General features: G+C 32.0%; 1 protein-coding gene across 2 annotated transcripts in view; it reads right to left on the bottom strand.

The window, feature by feature from the left end:
* Positions 1 to 2,894: 2,894 nt before the first annotated feature.
* Positions 2,895 to 21,010, bottom strand: part of LOC108917763 — a 90,021-nt gene continuing 71,905 nt past the window's right edge. The window contains exons 5-11 of one of the 2 annotated variants that reach the window (XM_018724523.1): positions 6,272 to 6,499; positions 6,037 to 6,187; positions 5,833 to 5,976; positions 4,996 to 5,278; positions 4,723 to 4,911; positions 4,071 to 4,507; positions 2,895 to 4,013 (exon numbers count right to left, since the gene is read on the bottom strand). In XM_018724523.1, the coding sequence (XP_018580039.1) occupies positions 3,283 to 4,013; positions 4,071 to 4,507; positions 4,723 to 4,911; positions 4,996 to 5,278; positions 5,833 to 5,976; positions 6,037 to 6,187; positions 6,272 to 6,499 (2,163 nt within the window). In that variant the 3' untranslated portion in view covers positions 2,895 to 3,282. Of the gene's footprint in view, positions 4,508 to 4,722; positions 4,912 to 4,995; positions 5,279 to 5,832; positions 5,977 to 6,036; positions 6,188 to 6,271; positions 6,500 to 21,010 lie in introns of both variants that reach the window. The other variant, XM_018724515.1, reaches the window with a different exon arrangement.

Raw genomic sequence — 21,010 nt, 5'->3', positions numbered from 1 at the left:
TATTGTTATTATTATTATTACCATAGTCTAAGCCGTGCTAAGATGGGGGACATAGGGTCGTCTTGACTTAATTTGTGAGATTATCCGGCCAAAATTGAAATGTACAGAACTACGTAGGTTACGTGTACCTACTGACATTAAGTAGTTCGATTTTCTAAATGACACACCTTTATTTTTGTATTTATGAGATAGTGGTAAATATTGTATATATAGATAATGTAGGAAAGTCACTGATCAGTCCATTTTTATATCCGCTAAATTATATTTGACAGCTTTATTTATATCTATGTGAAAATAAGTATAAAAATATTATATTAATGTATTGTTGTTTTATTTTGTAACACTGGGTATATAAAATGGAAAAGGATGGAATTGATTTACAAGGGAGCAACCGATTATGTTTACAAAATTTCTGTTTTTTCCAAATGCAATATTCGTAAAAGTATATCTACATCTGAAAAAAATATTTTCAAATCATTATTATATTAATCATATTAACATATTAACAATTATTTACTTCTTAATAGAAACAAATGTGTACCTAATTAAAAATAAAAGGTGTTTATTTTGCTAAATAGTAATAAATATGTTTCAAACTTTTGAAAATTGGTTTAATATTCTCCAACGAGAGTAACATTACACGATATCTATGGAAAATAGATAAATAAAACAGAAAACTGCCCTCTTTAACTTTTGAAAATGTTCGAAACGTTACCTGTGGTCATGTATTATACATATTTTTGACATATTTCTTATTTGGCAAAAGTAAATTTGTATAATCGACTTATGGACAGATCTCTATTATTATTTATTTAAACTTTTCTTGCTAGTGCAATTAAATAAAAGGAATATATCTACTTATTGATGTAAAGGGTGATCCATTTTGATTGGAATGACAGGTAAAATAATGGGAGTAATCATTAATATACTAGTATATATATTGTAAGAAAGGTATTAAAATGAGAAAAACTGTCGTATCTTTACTTTTAAATTTTGAATTGAGTTTTGAGAAAAGATCTTAAGGATTAAGTCTACTTTTTTCTTTCTTTTTTAATTATTATTGTCGGAAATAAGGAAATATGTAGAGTCAAAAATGCCTTTGCTAATATATAACCAATTAATATGTTGTAAATTTCATATTATTTAGCGTTACGCGCTGGTTCAGTGTAAGAAAAAGAAAAGTAAATGGACTGTATGAAACAATGAAATGGAATTGAATCGGCACTTACCATTCGGCGTAGTTTTCTTAGATGATTTCAGAGTTTTCTCCGGCACTGGGTATTTATGCGTTTTGCGAAAAATTTTAATTAGCGAGCACTCCTTTTCACTTAGGATACGCGTCTTATATTGTTTAATTTTATTTGCGAGAAAAAATGAGTGAGTGTTACTTTTTCGCGAATTATCGAATTTGCCCATTAATATCCAACCAAACACCGTTTCTAGTGCTACCGGTTCATTAATTTCACATGTGTGAAATTAGCAGCCAAATTTGGCAGCCGAAATCCCGAAAATGCCCGAACGTTCATGGACGTACGTGAATAAGTCAAATTTACGTGTAAATATAAAAATTAGCATGCAGAACATTATGAAGACCACGAGGTGTTATTAATCTCTTTTAGATATGATAAATAAATCAAATAAATATTAAAATGTGTTATATTTGCACAATTTAAAGACACAGNAAGGAAAAACGAGTTTCGTGGTTTTTGATAAGAATGATGCGATTTGTTTGAAATATTTGTTTTAGATTTATCAGAAATCTGCGTTTTAAATCTAGTGCGTTGAACTGAAGTTTTTGCTTTATTACGTAATGAAACAAAATCAAATAAGGATTGAAAAGAGGCTAATGCATTAGTACTAGGGTATTCTAATTCAAATTCCGTAAGTGTATTTTCATCGAGGTGCTTTGAAAATAAATAAAGAAGGAGGAAATCCCAATCAGCAGTACAAAAACCCATATTGTTTAAACCAGCAATATTTTCTCCATAAATTGTTAATAATTGATTTAAATCGGATGCGTTTTTTGCGTTAGTTATAACTGGTGCGTCCTCCAATTGTTGTAGAAGAGTGAAAGCTATAGCCTTTTTATCATAAAATCGGTTTACAAAAGAGTCATACGCGCTTTGATAATTTACCGCCGCTAGGGGTGTTTTCTGAACATGTGACAATGCTGCACCTTCCAAATGCGTGATTAAAAGATTGAATTTTTCCAATAGGATCTAAATCATTGTTGTTATGCACAAGCGTGTTGTAAAGATCATAAAATGCTTTAAACTGTGTTATATTTTCACCGAAAAATTTGGGTAAATCTATACGAGGTAATTTAATATTTTTTTTACTATTACTAGAGTTACCAGTGCCAACACCCGTGACAGATTTAAAATCCGTACTAGGTTCCTCATTTGCAATCTGTAACAGCACTATTCTAACATGCGATAAACTTTGGTCAAATTCTTTACGCACATTTTCTTCCTCGTCAAAGTTTTCTTCTTGTAAAGCCATAAGCATAATTATATTTTCATGATTTCTTCTAAAATCTGTTGCAACTTGATCAATGGTAGACGTTAAAATTTTAAATTGATCCCGAAAGTCTTGATAATCTATTGCCCTTCTTGAGAAGGCTTCCATTTCGGATATCTGATTAACATTTATTTGGCGTAGCGCCACGGTAACTAAAAAGAAAAATAGAATAATTGGCGACACCTGCAATTGTAAATCATTACAAAAAAGGCAGCGGAAGAATTGCTGTTAAGAGCAAGATTTATTTGCAATGCCAGATAATAAATCTACACCGCTATTTTGAGTTCCTTAGTTGTTGCTCCACTTTTTAGAATAGGATAAATATTCACTGGAATAAAAACAACTACATATTGTTATTGTGTATTAATATTTTTCCTGTGAATTTTATTTCGTTAACCGTCATTATTCGCTTGACTCTTCCTAGGTAGGTATAGAAAATAGTAACAGTATCTTTTAAGAAATATGATAATTACAAACTACAGCCAACATATGGCAAGAAACTTCTAATCGGATGAAAATATGATACATAATATTTTGAACAAAGCCACAAGACTAAAAAATAAGTTATTTCTGATAAATTATACAATTTAATTGATTTAATTATACATCAACACACTATTTTACATACATTCTTAAAAAATAAATAACATTTCTTTGGGACAGTAAACACTAGATAAGACTAGATCTAAAACACTTATCACTTTATTTTGATTATGTACATAAGTCTGAACACACTTCACTTTCCAATATCCTTCTTCCGCATTACTTAGATGGTACGCTGGATATGAGCTCCCGTCTCTTGTAAACAGGCCCCGCCTGCGAACTGCTCAATTTGTCGTCTTTTTTGGCCTGTGCAGACGCCGACTCTAGCGCCTCGGCGTCTGGGATATGCCTGGTTTGATGCCTGGAATCCGTATACCTCCTCTTCGTATATTTCTTTTTCTCCCGTTCCGCCGCGCTCATCACCGGTGACTTTGGTTTGTTAGTGTCTATCTTGATTATCCTCTCAAAGTCAGCTGTCTTCGACCGCAAAACAGCGTTCCCAATATTAGAGATACTAGGAGTGAACTTCGGTTCACTAGGTCGGCTGCTGGTTTCGTACGAGCTTCTGGTGACTTCCGTACTGGTACCGAGTTTTTGTTTCGTGTACGACAACTCTCTCTGATATACTTTTTGAGGTTCCTTAATTTCTTTGATCTGCTGCACCTCCTGGACTGACGAGAACGACACTTTCTGCAGTGTGGGCGGCGCTTCCTTGGATAAATTGACACTTTTGGAAGACTTAGACAGTATCCTAGGAGGCTGTATGTCGTCAGGTATGTAGTTAACCGACGTGTGTACACTGTCTGGTGAAGTTGGAGGGGTAGAAGCCCACGAAGGAGGTGAACTGTACGTTCCCGCGTCCGCGATACTGCTGGAAACCGAAGTGGGGGTATTCTGCACTGGACTGGAATACGTTGCGGACGATCCCACGGCGGAATCGTAACTTTGAACTAAAGAAATAGAACCAGTAATAGGTTGTACATTGGATGCTACAGAGGAATCACTACCTATTGAGTGGTTCCTTCGTCTTGGAGGGGCGGTTGGGGTTCGGACCACTCCGACGGTGATTTGCTGCCTTGCGTTATCAACGTCCTCTATGTAAGGAATGTCGTCGTCAACGTTATAGGATAGGGATTGGTTTTGGGTATGTACTGGGATGGTCAAGCTGGCTGTTATGACGCCACTGTTATCGAGAACGTAAGGTGAAGATTTCCTCCTTTCGTAGCTATCATCTGCGATTCTTAACACTCTAGTGACATCGGTGTCTGTGTGTGTAGAACTAGTGCTTTCTATGGACGACGATCTTGTTTTTCCGTACTGGTTGTCGTCTTCCTTCTGTCCACGAAACCGGGAAATGATTGATATCGCTGATGAAGGTGTAGTGCCATCTTCGTTCTTTTCGCGACGTCTGCGGGTACTCCTTTCTCGAATTTTGTCCTTGTGCCTAAAAAGACGGTCGCAGTTTAGTAATTATATTTATACTTGAATATTTTGAAAGAAAGGTACAACATTTGTTTAAACTGGCGAATGTTTTACCATAAATTCACCAGGAATGATGCCCTCAAAAACTTTTTTATTATCAAAGTAACCACAAAAAGTGGGTTCTACACAACACACCTTGACACTAAGAATGAATGAATTCCTAATTGCAATGGTTACCTTATTCTCATGCCAACGTTAGGACCACCAGTAGCAGCAGCTTCATGCAAAAATTCCTCCCTGGAGTAAGTCTTCTTCGGTTCCGATAGCGTTCCTCTACCATCAGTGTTTTCAATCGACATTTCAGAGGTGGGTATTGTTGGTGTCCAAGGGGCTGAATTACTTTCACTGTCTAATTCATCTACAGACCTAGAATTTTAAAAGTCAGTTTGATTAGATATATTCCACTATATTTCAAATTTATATTTTTATCGGAATTGCGGCGATACTTACTCATCTGCACCTCCCACTGCATCCTTTTTGCTTAAAAGTTGATCTAAAGCTTCGGGATGGGTATCCATCATATGCACGTAAACTTCATCAAGAAGTTCAGCAGACACAGAGAATATTATTTTGTAATGATCTATTAAGGTTCGAACCACGTTGATTATGTCTATCCTGTCTTCTGGTCGATCAGCTGTGTCTTTGGAACCCGGTTTTATGCAATGTAAAATATTCGGTGCAAATACGGTTGCCAAATTACTTGAGTCCATTTTGTTTCCGATGATGGGTTCACCTAGAATATTTTAGTGTAAAAATGTTTTAGTGCTGGCACGTAGTGTAAAGCGAGGAGAGTTGGGCCAGTAACAATAACTTTTAAGATACCATGAAATCAGATTTCAAATAGGATATGATTGAGTCGGTCATTAAAAATTTTACTGGAATATCAAAATTATATACTCTGGCTCTAGAAAAATTTGAGTTAGAAAGTATATAAAAGAATTTAAGAAATAAAGGATAACTTCTTGCTTAGAGTCAAGATGTAGTGTGAATAAATGATTATCAGAAAAAAGAGGATAATTTGGCTAAGAGTATAAATAACCTATGAGACGTTTTACTAAGCTGTGGTTTACCAATATAAAGAACGACCAAACCTATCCAACTCGTTTCCTGACAGGGTAGATCAACTATTTTAATAACAATACTATTTATTCCAAAACATTACTATTTAATTAATATTTGATGCAAATGACTTTTCTATTGCTTTTATTTTACTATCTATTATAGATAAATAAATATTGTGATCCAACCATCCTCAACTTGCTTGCTGAATGCTGAAATCAGTATTACCTGATTCGTCCTGAGAATCATTCGAGTATTTGGCCACAATGGCCAGAAAACTCAATAAAGCGTATAAGGTGTCTCTGTTGGCTGCAGGTAAAAGCTGAACCAAGTGTTGTAAGGCCTCAAATTGCAGTCTCCTGTTGCGTATCCCTAACAAAGGAAAATTAATATTCATCTCTCAAATAATTCCATCATAAATGTAAAACTCACTCTGTGTTTGGACAAACGCGTGATAAAGGTCTCTGCAAAGAAGAGGATCGGGAAGATCCCTGAGGTACTCCTTAAGTAATGTGGCTACATCGTGCGGACATTGCTCATCTTCTAAAGTAGTTTCTTTACCACAGTCAAAATCTTCTCTTAGCTAAAACATAAATTGAAATGTTCAGCACTTATTATTTGTTATTTGAACAAATCCAAGTATTATTATCTTTGTCTTTTGGCTTACCTGCCTAATTCTTTTCTTCGAGGTACTGACTCTAAATATACCCAGCGTGTGCAATCCGTGTTGCTCCAAATGTCTAAAACATTCGGTTAGAATATTTGGAACAGCCGATTCTTCCTCCATCGAGCTTGCTGGTATATCTGCCGTTGACCCACAAGATATCGCATCTAGCAAGCCTGGGACGCTCCCCACCATCCTTCCTCTTAACATCAGGTTTTCACATGAACCTCTCTACAAGAGAAACAATTAATTAGTAATGTTATTTAGTTATTTAATCAAATAATCTGCCACTAAAGTATTTGTAGCATTTTATTCCTTTATACATTAAATAATTTAATCAAGGAAGGTTTGCGAGTTTCAGAGAAAAGAGTCCACTATAATTCGAGTCCTTTAATACCTGCTTATGATTTACTGCTGAAGTTTGAAACTTCGTTGGATAATATAATTTCATTATAATGTAAATTTTGTGGATTGTGAAGTAAATGGTAATCAGTTACTTAAAAAAAGCTCTTTAATAATTCATACAATATTTTGAGGTATCGTTGTCAATATTAGAACAAAATTGGGACAAAAATGTGACATTTTTAGTTGATTTATTTCCGGGAGTCTCAGAAAGTCACGTATATTCCAAACACCTTTAACTGGTCTAGCACCTTCTGGACTGTGTAAACTGAGGCATGATCAGTCGCTAATAAATTCATCCAAAATTGAAGGAAAGCCATTAAATAACAGAAATCGTTTCATATTTGTTTAAATTGTATGAGTAAGTTTGTCCTATTTCGACATAGTCCCCATGGTTAGTAGAGCATCTTGGTATCGATTTCAGAAATGTCGAATTGTAGATAGGTCTTGGATACATTGCTAACAAAAAAGTAATAAACAATTATTTGGAAGGAAGGTTTATCATCACATACTTCATCATAGTGCTGAAATATACACTTTCAAAAAAATTATAGCTACTACTAGAAATAACGGAAATCAAAATGTAATGCCATGCCATCTTTAATTGAAATTTTGGTGTAGTTTTTTAAAATGTTTCATTTCGGTGAAAACTATTATTCAGTAAAGAAAAAAGTGCAAAATTGAGTATGTAAAAATACCAAAAAGTTTAGTTCTGAAGTGCAAAGACATATTGGAATAGACAAACAGACTGTCAAACAGCTACTGAACATTTTGTAAGGTTATATTTTCAATATGATGAAGAAAATATAATTAAACAATGTGGAACTCCATGGAAAAACAGTTACAGCAAATGTTTCACGAATAATATAAAACTAAGTTCAATCCATTTTCTGATGGCTGTCACATTTGCTGTAGATGCTATGCTAAGAAAATTACAGAGCGATCATTTAAAAAGAAGAAGAAAAGAAGAAAAGAAGAAAAGAAAGAAATAATGGACAACTTATAGCCAATGGTTTTGTACAATATTTTGTTAGCTTTTATATTCAGAACAACGTACACAGACATTATAACAGTCGGCTAATTCATAGTAGAATACTGGATTTTAACCAGGCTGAGGAACAAGATATTGTTAGAAGTATAAAATAATTAAAATCCAATTTTACGATGGGGCCTGATCTAATTCCGGTCTTTCTTTTGAGATACTGTGCAGCTGTATTTGTAAGACCATTACGGGTTATTTTTAATTTGATTTTAAATACAGAAACCTTCCCACATATTTGGAAAATATCGAGAATACGACCTGTTTTTAAAAATGGCGATAAAAGTGATATATCCAATTTTACATTACATTTTATTACGTTACACAAATTATAGATATTAGTCGGCATGATTTTATAAGAGGTAGATCGACTACAACAAACCTTGTGTGTATTACAGATTATATCTCTAGAACTTTGGACAATCACGGTCAAGTCGACGTTAGATATACAGATTTTTCAAAAGCGTTTGACAGGTTAGATCAGTATTCTGCTGGAAAGTTTAGACGTAGGTATGTGGTGTCTCTACAAGACTGTTGAATTTGTTTAAATCGTACTTGATTCGAAGGTATCCTATGTACAATATAGGGGATTTAAATCTGAACTCATAAATGGATTGTCTGGAGTTTAGGACCCCTAATGTTAAGTATTTTTTTAATGATATTATTAAATATTTAGATGTTAATTTCATAACTTTACGCTAATGATATGAAAACATTTGTTAAGATTGATACTTTATTGTCAGAACTTACAAAATGCTTTAATATCGGTAAATAGTACATGGTGTACATAAAACAGACTTCCCCTTAACATAAGCAAATGTAACATAATGTCCTTCTCTAGAATGACTTGTCCTGTGATCTATGATTATGGGATTGACAATCACTCTCTTACTCGATCGTCCCAACTATACAAAAGATTTGGGAGCAACGTGTGATCAAAAATTATCTTTTCATGAACACATACGCAATATCTCTTCATCATCTTATACAAGCCTTGGGTTTGTGATCAGAAATTGTAGAGATTTTGCTGATCCTTCTACAATAGTCAATTTTTATAATTGTTTTTTAGGATCTCGCTTGGAGTATGCTTCAATAGTTTGGTATCCTCAGTATGCCGTCTATCAAAATAACTTAGAAAAAATTCGAAGAAAATTCAGAATTCAAGGAATATATCCCAACATTGGATTTTCTCACGAGATTCTTTTGGACATGTTTAACTATAAATCCTTAGGGACACGTCGAGATATGCATCCTGTTGTTTTTTTGTATAAAGTCATTAATTATGTGTATGATTGTCCTCAAATTTTGGAACATTTTAACTTCCACGTGCTTAGCGCCAATCTACGCTACTCGAATATGATGTATCTCGCAATACCTAATACTAATTTATTATTGTCATCACAATTTATGTCGTGCGAAAATTGCAACAGCCTCCAACATAATATTGACATTTTTTCTTGTCACATAAAATCAATAACAAACCTATTTTGTTTTTTGTTTTAGATTTTGTTTATTTTGTTATTCATTTAATGTTGTGTCTTTATGGGCATTTTTCATTTTAGCTTGTGTATACTGTACATGTATAATGTTCGTATCGTATTTTGTTCTATTTTACTAAAGCATATGACTGTTTTACACTACTGTTATTTTAATTAATGTGAAATACTTTATTAAGTGTTATTACTTTTGAATTTATTTATAGTTTTTTTTCTTNGTGCGTAAATGCTAGCTAATATGCTAGCAGAATACTTAGTTGCCTAGAAATTAACATCGACCTCTAATAGATTGACTCTTCCGACCATATCTTCTTATTATTAGAGATAGAGCTCTCAAAAAACTTATGTAAATCATAACAGTGTTCTATCTAAACATGTAAAAAATGTACGAAATACATTTAAAAAATCTGTTCATTTTAATAGATTTATGACGTTTGTTTGATATCATACTATTTTTTTCAGAAATAGTACCAGTTTGTGAGGTGCAACTTATAGAGAAACACAGTGTTTATTCTGTTTTCTATTAAAATCTGCTTGTTTGTAAACATTAAAATTTTATTTTGTAATAGTCTTATTGTTTGCTTTATACACATTTCAAAGTACGTAACTAAAACAGTTAGTTAATAGCAAAATTAAAAACAATATTGTAAAAAAAATAATTTTTATCAGACTCTTATAAACACATACTTTCAATGTCAAGTAAGCTACATTACAATTTTAAAAAAATATATATTCCGTATTACAGTAAAAATAGAGAAACTCCTTTATAAAATAATATTGTTACAGGGCTTATTTTATTTTGTTACTTAATTCTTTTTGTTTTTATAGTTATTTTCTTACATGAACTGCTTTCCCTTTCTAAATTTCTTTTAAAAATATTGGAAATTGAAGGTTTCGCAAATATACAGGGAATTCTAAAGAAATTAAGTCAATTAAACACAGAATGTTTTAGTGAAAATAGCAGGACTTTCCTATGTTATTTTATTTTTCATTTAAGCGCCATTTTTCAAACTATCAAAATAACATAATAAAGCGTTGTTTTATTATATTAAGTTGAAATTTTGCACATAAAACAAAATTGGAGACTTGAATGGAGAAAAAGGATATTTTTTTAAATCAGATCTCTTGATTTCACTTTCTTCACACGATATTGATAGATTAGAATTTATAACCTTAAAGATTAATTATTTAAAGTTCTCAAATTTAAGTTTACCTAAAAGTTTGCCAAAATTAAACCAATGTATTTAAAATACACATTCTAATAAACAAGCTAAGCCTTAAGCGTAGTTTAGAAAAAAAAGAATATATAACGTACGCAAAGAAGTTAGAAACCCTAAATCAAAATTTTGTAACAATCAAAACAAGAAAAAAAGAAAATGTCTGATTTAAAAAAAGTGTGTATCACAACTCTCTTTCTTCCTTCTATAATTTCATTTTTATATCAAAATACTTTTAATTGTAACTTTGTCGTCTTGAAGCAACACCTACACTAGCACCTAAATAAAAAAATGCCATAAGGAATGTTTTTCAGTCACTCAAATAATCTGTGTTTAGGGTCTTGACCTATTTTCTCGTAACACCCTGTGTATTAAACATAAAACACTTTATAACTTTAATTATTATGAATTATGTAGGTACGAATATATGTCAATACAAATTGCTATTGTATAAAAATTGATATAGTACAAACCCTTATATAGTGCATATTCCAATTTAGAAAAAAATATATAGTTGTACAGACCATTTTTTATTATCTAACAGTAAATACTAATTTGCACAATCTATTTTTATTAATTGCCTGTGCTTTGAAAAACAATATTTTGTTTGTTGTATTTATAATTCTTAATGTCCGTCCATTTGTTTAAGTGTAAAATGTTACTATTGATTTTGTGTTTAACACATCTATATATTTTATTAAAGCCGTTCACAGAATCGGTAGATTATTAATATATGTTATTGTTATTATTATTATTACCATAGTCTAAGCCGTGCTAAGATGGGGGACATAGGGTCGTCTTGACTTAATTTGTGAGATTATCCGGCCAAAATTGAAATGTACAGAACTACGTAGGTTACGTGTACCTACTGACATTAAGTAGTTCGATTTTCTAAATGACACACCTTTATTTTTGTATTTATGAGATAGTGGTAAATATTGTATATATAGATAATGTAGGAAAGTCACTGATCAGTCCATTTTTATATCCGCTAAATTATATTTGACAGCTTTATTTATATCTATGTGAAAATAAGTATAAAAATATTATATTAATGTATTGTTGTTTTATTTTGTAACACTGGGTATATAAAATGGAAAAGGATGGAATTGATTTACAAGGGATTTTAGAATTGATTTACCGATTATGTTTACAAAATTTCTGTTTTTTCCAAATGCAATATTCGTAAAAGTATATCTACATCTGAAAAAAATATTTTCAAATCATTATTATATTAATCATATTAACATATTAACAATTATTTACTTCTTAATAGAAACAAATGTGTACCTAATTAAAAATAAAAGGTGTTTATTTTGCTAAATAGTAATAAATATATTTCAAACTTTTGAAAATTGGTTTAATATTCTCCAACGAGAGTAACATTACACGATATCTATGGAAAATAGATAAATAAAACAGAAAACTGCCCTCTTTAACTTTTGAAAATGTTCGAAACGTTACCTGTGGTCATGTATTATACATATTTTTGACATATTTCTTATTTGGCAAAAGTAAATTTGTATAATCGACTTATGGACAGATCTCTATTATTATTTATTTAAACTTTTCTTGCTAGTGCAATTAAATAAAAGGAATATATCTACTTATTGATGTAAAGGGTGATCCATTTTGATTGGAATGACAGGTAAAATAATGGGAGTAATCATTAATATACTAGTATATATATTGTAAGAAAGGTATTAAAATGAGAAAAATTGTCGTATCTTTATTTTTAAATTTTGAATTGAGTTTTGAGAAAAGATCTTAAGGTTTAAGTATACTTTTTCTTTCTTTTTTAATTATTATTGTCGGAAATAAGGAAATCTGTAGAGTCAAAAATGCCTTTGCTAATATATAACCAATTAATATGTTGTAAATTTCATATTATTTAGCGTTACGCGCTGGTTCAGTGTAAGAAAAAGAAAAGTAAATGGACTGTATGAAACAATGAAATGGAATTGAATCGGCACTTACCATTCGGCGTAGTTTTCTTAGATGATTTCAGAGTTTTCTCCGGCACTGGGTATTTATGCGTTTTGCGAAAAATTTTAATTAGCGAGCACTCCTTTTCACTTAGGATACGCGTCTTATATTGTTTAATTTTATTTGCGAGAAAAAATGAGTGAGTGTTACTTTTTCGCGAATTATCGAATTTGCCCATTAATATCCAACCAAACACCGTTTCTAGTGCTACCGGTTCATTAGTTTCAACGAATTTTTTATCACCTAACAAGATGTACGGTACGGATTTAGCGCATAACAAAATATCTATTTCGGAAGGCTTAAAAAAATCGGCATCTGCTAGGGGCAGACCTTTTATGTGTGACCATCTTTCATGGTTCGTAATAGAGTACGTAGGTAATTCGTTACATAATTTGAAGAAAATTATTGCATCAAATGTAATTAAAGGGTTTCCTTTGTCGACGGGTTTTATAGTACACGTGACGGCGCCCTTTGAGGTTGAATTTTGCATTTGCGCTAGGCCTTGAACAGTAATTGAATAATTGTATTTTGTGAGTCCCAAACGCTGATAACAATTTTCTGAAATATGACTCATTTCTGAGCCGCAATCAATTAAAATGCGTATTTTTTTTAATTTTCCATGTATATCTAAAATTTCCACGTTTGCTGTAGACAATAAAGTGCGAGAANGTATTAAAATGAGAAAAATTGTCGTATCTTTATTTTTAAATTTTGAATTGAGTTTTGAGAAAAGATCTTAAGGTTTAAGTATACTTTTTCTTTCTTTTTTAATTATTATTGTCGGAAATAAGGAAATCTGTAGAGTCAAAAATGCCTTTGCTAATATATAACCAATTAATATGTTGTAAATTTCATATTATTTAGCGTTACGCGCTGGTTCAGTGTAAGAAAAAGAAAAGTAAATGGACTGTATGAAACATTGAAATGGAATTGAATCGGCACTTACCATTCGGCGTAGTTTTCTTATATGATTTCAGAGTTTTCTCCGGCACTGGGTATTTATGCGTTTTGCGAAAAAATTTAATTAACGAGCACTCCTTTTCACTTAGAATACGCGTCTTATATTGTTTAATTTTATTTGCGAGAAAAAATGAGTGTGTTACTTTTTCGCGAATTATCGAATTTGCCCATTAATATCTAACCAAATACCGTTTCTAATGCTACCGGTTCATTAGTTCCACCGAATTTTTTATCACCTAACAAGATGTACGGTACGGCTTTAGCGCATAACAAAATATCTATTTCGGAAGGCTTATAAAAATCGGCATCTGCTAGGGGCAGACCTTTTTTGTGTGACCATCTTTCATGGTTCGTAATAGAGTACGTAGGTAATTCGTTACATAATTTGGAGAAAATTGTTGCATCAAATGTAATTAAAGGGTTTCCTTTGTCGAAGGGTTTTATAGTACACGTGACGGCGCCCTTTGAGGTTGAATCTTGCATTTGCGCTAGGCCTTGAACAGTAATTGAATAATTGTATTTTGTGAGACCCAAACGCTGATAACAATTTTCTGAAATATGACTCATTTCTGAGCCGCAATTAATTAAAATGCGTATTTTTTTTAATTTTCCATGTATATCTAAAATTTCCACGTTTGCTGTAGACAATAAAGTGCGAGAATTAGAGGTTATTTTACCACAAAAACTAGAAGAGTTATTTAAATTGTTATCAACTGGAGCCTGAGTATTGTTTGACGGTCCAGGGACGTATAAGAATGAGATGTCATTTGATTGCGAAGCGGAATTTGACGAATCTTTGCGAGTGTTTCTGTCATTTCGAAAAATATGTAGGTAATAACGAATGATGCTTTGCGTTACAAAATTTACATGTATTGTACGATTTGCAATTTTTTGTATTATGATATGAGCTTAAAAAATGTATACAAAATTGTTTTTGGCGAATAAACGAGCATCTTTCTTGAGTGGTTTTTTTTTGTAAAACACCGAGCATGAATAAATTTTATGCGTAGCGTTGCAAAGAATACAAGGCGATGAAGTTTCATTTTCTCTAAGGAAAAACGAGTTTCGAGGTTTTTGATAAGAATGATGCGATTTGTTTGAAATATTTGTTTTAGATTTATCAGAAATCTGCGTTTTAAATCTAGTGCGTTGAACTGAAGTTTTTGCTTTATTACGTAATGAAACAAAATCAAATAAGGATTGAAAAGAGGCTAATGCATTAGTACTAGGGTATTCTAATTCAAATTCCGTAAATGTATTTTCATCGAGGTGCTTTGAAAATAAATAAAGAAGGAGGAAATCCCAATCAGCAGTACAAAAGCCCATATTGTTTAAACTAGCAATATTTTCTCCATAAATTGTTAATAATTGATTTAAATCAGATGCGTTTTTTGCGTTAGTTATAACTGGTGCGTCCTCCAATTGTTGTAGAAGTGAAAGCTATATCCTTTTTATCTNATAGTGTAGTAATAAATAAATAAATAAATAAAAGAAAAGCCATCACCTCATTAACAGGTGATGGGTAAAAAAAATATTGAAATTTGGATGAAGACACTCTAGAGAGTAATTTTTTTCAAATTGCTTCACATGAATTAGCATGGAGAGAAGGGGAAGGATTTTCTACTCGTATTCAAGTTTTCGAAGAAGAAACTGATGATCTGTAAACTTAACAGGTCGCATTGGTTATAACCCAATCTTCTTTAAAACTACAAGATGGTTCCAAAAGATTCGCGCTAGCAAATGGTTAATAATAAATTGGGGCAATCCTCAAATATATCGTGATCGTCTTCATAAGGATTTAATGAGAGAATAGGAAATCACACTAACACCGACTGTTTTCAAAATTACGAGCTAAATACATCATTTATATTTGTAACTTGCATTTTATATTGTGCTAAATAAGATTTTCCAAGAGTTAGGCATCGACATAATGTCACAAATGTAATATTAAATGATATCTATCTCTCGAGAAAAAAATTCAGATATTTTTTTGTTGCCATGATAATGTATTAAAATTACATTTTTTGATAAGATAATGTAATAATTGAGGTGTGAAAAACAGAAAATTACAATGAAACAAAATACATTCCTAATCTCAGTCAAGCCTCTCCCTTACATTCTTTTGATACCACGTGAATAATTAAAATCGCCCTGCTATATAAAGAGAGCCTTTCCCATAAAATAAGATGTTTCCAACTAATGACATTGACGAATGTATCCTGAAACATTATGAAATATATTTTCGTCACTACGTGANAAAACTAGAAGAGTTATTTAAATTGTTATCAACTGGAGCCTGAGTATTGTTTGACGGTCCAGGGACGTACTCTACATTTGTGCGATTTTCTGTCGAGAATGAGATGTCATTTGATTGCGAAGCGGAATTTGACGAATCTTTGCGATTGTTTCTGTCATTTCGAAAAATATGTAGGTAATAGCGAATGATGCTTTGCGGTACTAAATTTACATGTATTGTACGATTTGCAATTTTTTGTATTATGATATGAGCTTAAACAATTTATACAAAATTGTTTTTGGCGAATGAACGAGCATCTTTCTTGAGCGTTTTTTTTGTAAAACACCGGGCATGAATAAATTTTAGCAAAGAATACAAGGTGATGAAGTTTCATTTTCTCTAAGGAAAAACGAGTTTCGTGGTTTTTGATAAGAATGATGCGATTTGTTTGAAATATTTGTTTTAGATTTATCAGAAATCTGCGTTTTAAATCTAGTGCGTTGAACTGAAGTTTTTGCTTTATTACGTAATGAAACAAAATCAAATAAAAATTGAAAAGAAGCTAGTGCATTAGTACTAGAGTATTCTGATTCAAATTCCGTAAGTGTATTTTCATCGAAGTGCTTTGAAAATAAATAAAGAAGGAGGAAATCCCAATCAGCAGTACAAAAGCCCAAATTGTTTAAACTAGCAATATTTTCTCCATAAATTGTTAATAATTTAAATCAGATGCGTTTTTTGCGTTAGTTATAACTGGTGCGTCCTCCAATTGTTGTAGAAGTGAAAGCTATATCCTTTTTATCTTAAAATCGGNCAGTCAAGCCTCTCCGTTACATTCTTTTGATACCACGTGAATAATTAAAATCGCCCTGCTATATAAAGAGAGCCTTTCCCATAAAATAAGATGTTTCCAACTAATGACATTGACGAATGTATCCTGAAACATTATGAAATATATTTTCGTCACTACGTGATCCAACAATTAATCTCCACATCTCGACAGAGCCATCATTTTTCGGAGTCTATATGTGTACCGCGATCTGGTTTATTGCAAAACTGACGTTATTATTGTTAAGCCGCGGTGTGTCTAGCACGTCACCAATTGCATCACCTCATTGACGTCAATAGGCGGCTCAGTTGGCATAGTTCCGTTGATCGGGAGTTGACATGGAAAACTGTTTTTTTATTCAATCAAATATTTGCTACTATATTTACAGTTCCTAGTAGGATTTTTCTGGATTAGTGGATATCCGCTTATTCAGTGCCAATTTTTATAGTTATTGGTTGTGTACTCGTAACTGTAGTAATGTAACATGATCCACTCCAAGAAATATGGACATTAAATGGATATCTGTCAGTAATAATTAGATTAGATAGAAATTTATTGAACACATGTTACTAATTACAGAGAAATCACTTTTAAGTACAGCTCATACAAATGCAGTACACGCGAAGAAAATCACAATATAAAGGGTGTCTCTAAAAGATCTGAACAAAATTCTACCACATATTCTTGTGGCCCAAATTATTTTAGTGTTTCTTCGGTCATTTCATTATTATTTGTAGTAAGTACGTAAAACTTGTTATAGCGAAATTTTCTGGCATAAGAAATTGAAAATCGGTCTTTAGTTTGTTGTTAATGCTTAGTCCACCTAAAGTACTTTACATGCACTTAAATTGTAACGATTTTGTTATTCAGGTTTAGGACTGGTCCAAACTAATTCTAAGATTTTGGAACGTGTTGAATTAAAGTTACAAAAAACATGTGGAGAGAAGATCTGGTAAAGCGTCTTGGAGGTATTTCAGATAAATTATATGACATACCAGATTTATTGGACAATCTTCCTTTAGCTATTCGCCACAACATGTGGTTTATGGTAAGGTGTCTTGGAGCTATTTCAATCAATGTAATCATTAGTACGTTTTAATGTATTGTACCAATAAATAGGTAGTGCTAGTAATCAATTAAAAAAAAGCATATGAAAACAACTAAAAAAAGAATAATAGAAACTTATCTCCTTCAACTCAAAAATGAAGAGTTCGTACATCTATATAATCCTTTCTTCGGATTCAAAATAATATTCCCTTTTATGTATCAATATAGAAATGTGATGGACAACATGGCTTTCTACATTTTAGGATATTTGTGATTCTCTGTAAGCTTTTGATTTTTTAAATAAATTAGTTAATCAAATTATATTACGTACTAAACAACATTAACCTAAAAATAAAAATATATTTTTTTAGAGAACCACCTTGAATGTATTTTTATGCGAGACGTCAATCTGCTTCACATATATCAATCTGATCAAAATACCTCCCACTTAGATATTTACTCTGATCATGCCACTTTGTAATTGATATCCTAGTGTATCTTTGGTACCATATTATTATATGTACGACGTCTTTTGAGAAAATAACCGAACTTTATTTTTTAAACTTTATTACTAATTTTATACGTCTCCTTCAAAGTACTCCTCACCCATATTCACACACTTCTTCCAGCGGTGTTTCCATTTGATGAATCAGTCCTGGATATCTTCCTTTGAAATGGCCTTTAAAGTCTGTGACGAATTTGCTTTGGTATCATCAGTATCAGTATCATCAGTATCATTTGAAAATGTCATGCTTTCAGCACTGATTTTATTTTTTGGAAATAAAAAAAAATCGCAAGGAACCAGATCTGGGGAGTAATGAGGATGAGGGAAGACAGTAATCTGATTTTTTGCACAAAACTGACGATTTGACAAAGGTGAGTGTGAAGGAGCATTGTCATGGTGCAACAGTCATGAGTTGTCTTCCTTTTTGCACATTTTTTCAAGTAAGCGTTGCAAAACGCCTTGAGAGTACACACGGGTCACTGTTTCACTATGAGGTAAGAATTTAAATGCAGAATTTGTCTCAGTGTCGTAGCCGTAAACCCAGCTTTCACCTCCCGTTATTATCTTTTGAATGAATGTTTCATCGTCATTGGATTGTTCAAGTTGCCAATAAACCTCCACGCGATTCTCTTTCTGCTGCTCGATCACCAAAAGAAGAGCAAATTTTGCTGCAACTCGATGCATGTTCGATTTTTCAGTCAAAATTTCATGCATGACCCAATTGATTGAGGCTAATCTCTTTTGCTATTTCATGTTAGTCAATCGGCCATTTACATGCACTAGACTTGTTGAACGTGAGAGTCATCAGTTGAAGTCCGAGTCTTCCTAGTCGAGAATCATATTCAATTCACTGACAACCACTTTTAAATCGTGAAAACCATTCGTAACATTGCGTATGACCTAAATCATCATCTCCGTAAGCTTGTTTCAGAGGAGTGTATGAGAAACGCAGTGCTGCCAACCGCATATTAATAAATGTTAGCGCGTAATTAAAAAAATTCGGTTATTTCTGAACATATAATATATAATAATAATAATATATGGGTGAACAAATGTATTTGCAACAAGATACCAAATTTCACTGTGCAAGGTCCGGAGTAGTGTTAGAAATATGATTGCCTTAATTTTAAATCGATAGAATACATTAAAATAAACAAAAAAACCTTATATGACATGGATCAAACTCAATAATTTCCGAGAAAAAAATTTACAAAATCTCCAACTTGATGTATAAAAGTTCGATTAATTAAGGAATATTGGCATAACTGCGTGCATATAATACCATAAAATATAATGTTAATCACTTTTTTAAACTTCTTTATGCTTAATTCTAAAAAATATTTAGCCTTGTAATAAATTTAAAATTAGATAAAATTATTATATCGAGCAAAGTGACAATGGCGCGGCGGTTTATTAACATGAAGTACTAAGGTAATAAATAATACGCAATTCAGTTGGTATCTGGATTCGACCGTGTCAGAGTGTTTTTTGCGTACCACTATTTCTTTTTCTTGAGGTGTTTTCCAGCTAGTGCGCGAAAATTGGATTCGAGGGTGTTTTGTGTGCATCGAAAATGGTAGTGAACATTTTAAGCATATGTTGTAGATTGTTTTGTACGTCTGCGTTTAAAAATTACTGAATTTTGCTTTTTGGTGAGTACCTAAATTATTTTTAATACAGTATGAATATTTGGACGACGTCAATCTTTGAGTACTTTAATTACATATTTTTCAAATAATTTGATTGAAAGTTGAGTTCCTGTTTTAAGAGATTCATAATTACTAAAATTCGAGTTAAAATTTAAGCACAACACTGTCTTCGTACTACAAAGTCGATACATTTTATTTTATTTATTTAAAAACTGGAAAACAATTGTCTTGAAATTTACTAAATGTTTCACAACAATGGTTGTTTACATTTTTTCCGTAGGACAAGTCTGCCGCGTTTACACGTGGTGTGCATCAGCAGGTTAAGCGCTGTTGTCACGTTGTGATGAAACTCCCCAATATTAATACCCGCTGTATTTTGAAAACTGTTAATCTTACGCCCCTGTAATATACAACTTTTTTGTTTATTTATGATTACTCTGTCTCATGCTGAAGTAATGGCCGTCAAACTTCTTACACCCTGTATATGACTGAACAAATGTATTTGCAACAAGATGCTTAATTTGACTGTGTTCCAGAATAGATCTATCCCAGCTTACATGTACATATAGGTGCTTTATCTACAAGTTTTCATATTCAAAATTAATGTTAAAATAAAGTGAATATGTGAATAAGTGAATCACATTACAGGTAAACTTCCAAAGAAACTGGGAGTTACGTTATGGAGTATTTAATTTTGGAAATTAGTTAAACCAAGTATTCTTAATGTATACTAAACTACAATGTATTTTTTTACAATTTGAATACATTTGGACTGGTGAACGAAATTGAGCATTTATTTTGGCTAACCAAAATATAACTTAAGACTAACTCTTCTAATAAAAAGTTTTAAAAAACATTGTCATTAATTACAACGGGTGAATCAATTCACACCTGGCCGTTTTGCTCAAAACATTTAAATCTATATTATTGCGGCATCTGGTACTTTGATTTCTAAACATTCCGACGATAACAGAATATTTCAGCTTAAGAAAAAATAATATGCCAAGAAAAATGTTTTTTAACTTAATAAATTTCAGTCCCAAGTATAGTATTACAAGTTTCGATTAAAAAACAAAGGATTTTTTTTAATTATGAAGTGTAGTTAAAATATGTTTACCCCACAACTTGACATTTGAATAGCAATTTCTAATTTGTAAAAATTAATATTTTATGATTTTTTAATGTTTTTCAATGTTATGTTTTGAAGAGCACAAATAACAATTCAACAAGAAGTTAAAACCTATACAAGACCTATTTGTGAGGAGCCGGTGGTTGGAAGGTGTAGTAGAGACCGAAGCAGTGCTGAAACCGGAGCAATGCCATCAACTATACAGAGTGTCCCGGAAATGGTGGGCAATCTCTCGGATATGGATAGA

The sequence above is a fragment of the Anoplophora glabripennis genome, unplaced genomic scaffold (assembly GCF_000390285.2).
Source record: "Anoplophora glabripennis isolate ALB-LARVAE unplaced genomic scaffold, Agla_2.0 scaffold3, whole genome shotgun sequence".
Classification (NCBI taxonomy): Eukaryota; Metazoa; Arthropoda; class Insecta; order Coleoptera; family Cerambycidae; genus Anoplophora; species Anoplophora glabripennis.
This window is presented reverse-complemented; position numbering and strand designations above follow the sequence as displayed.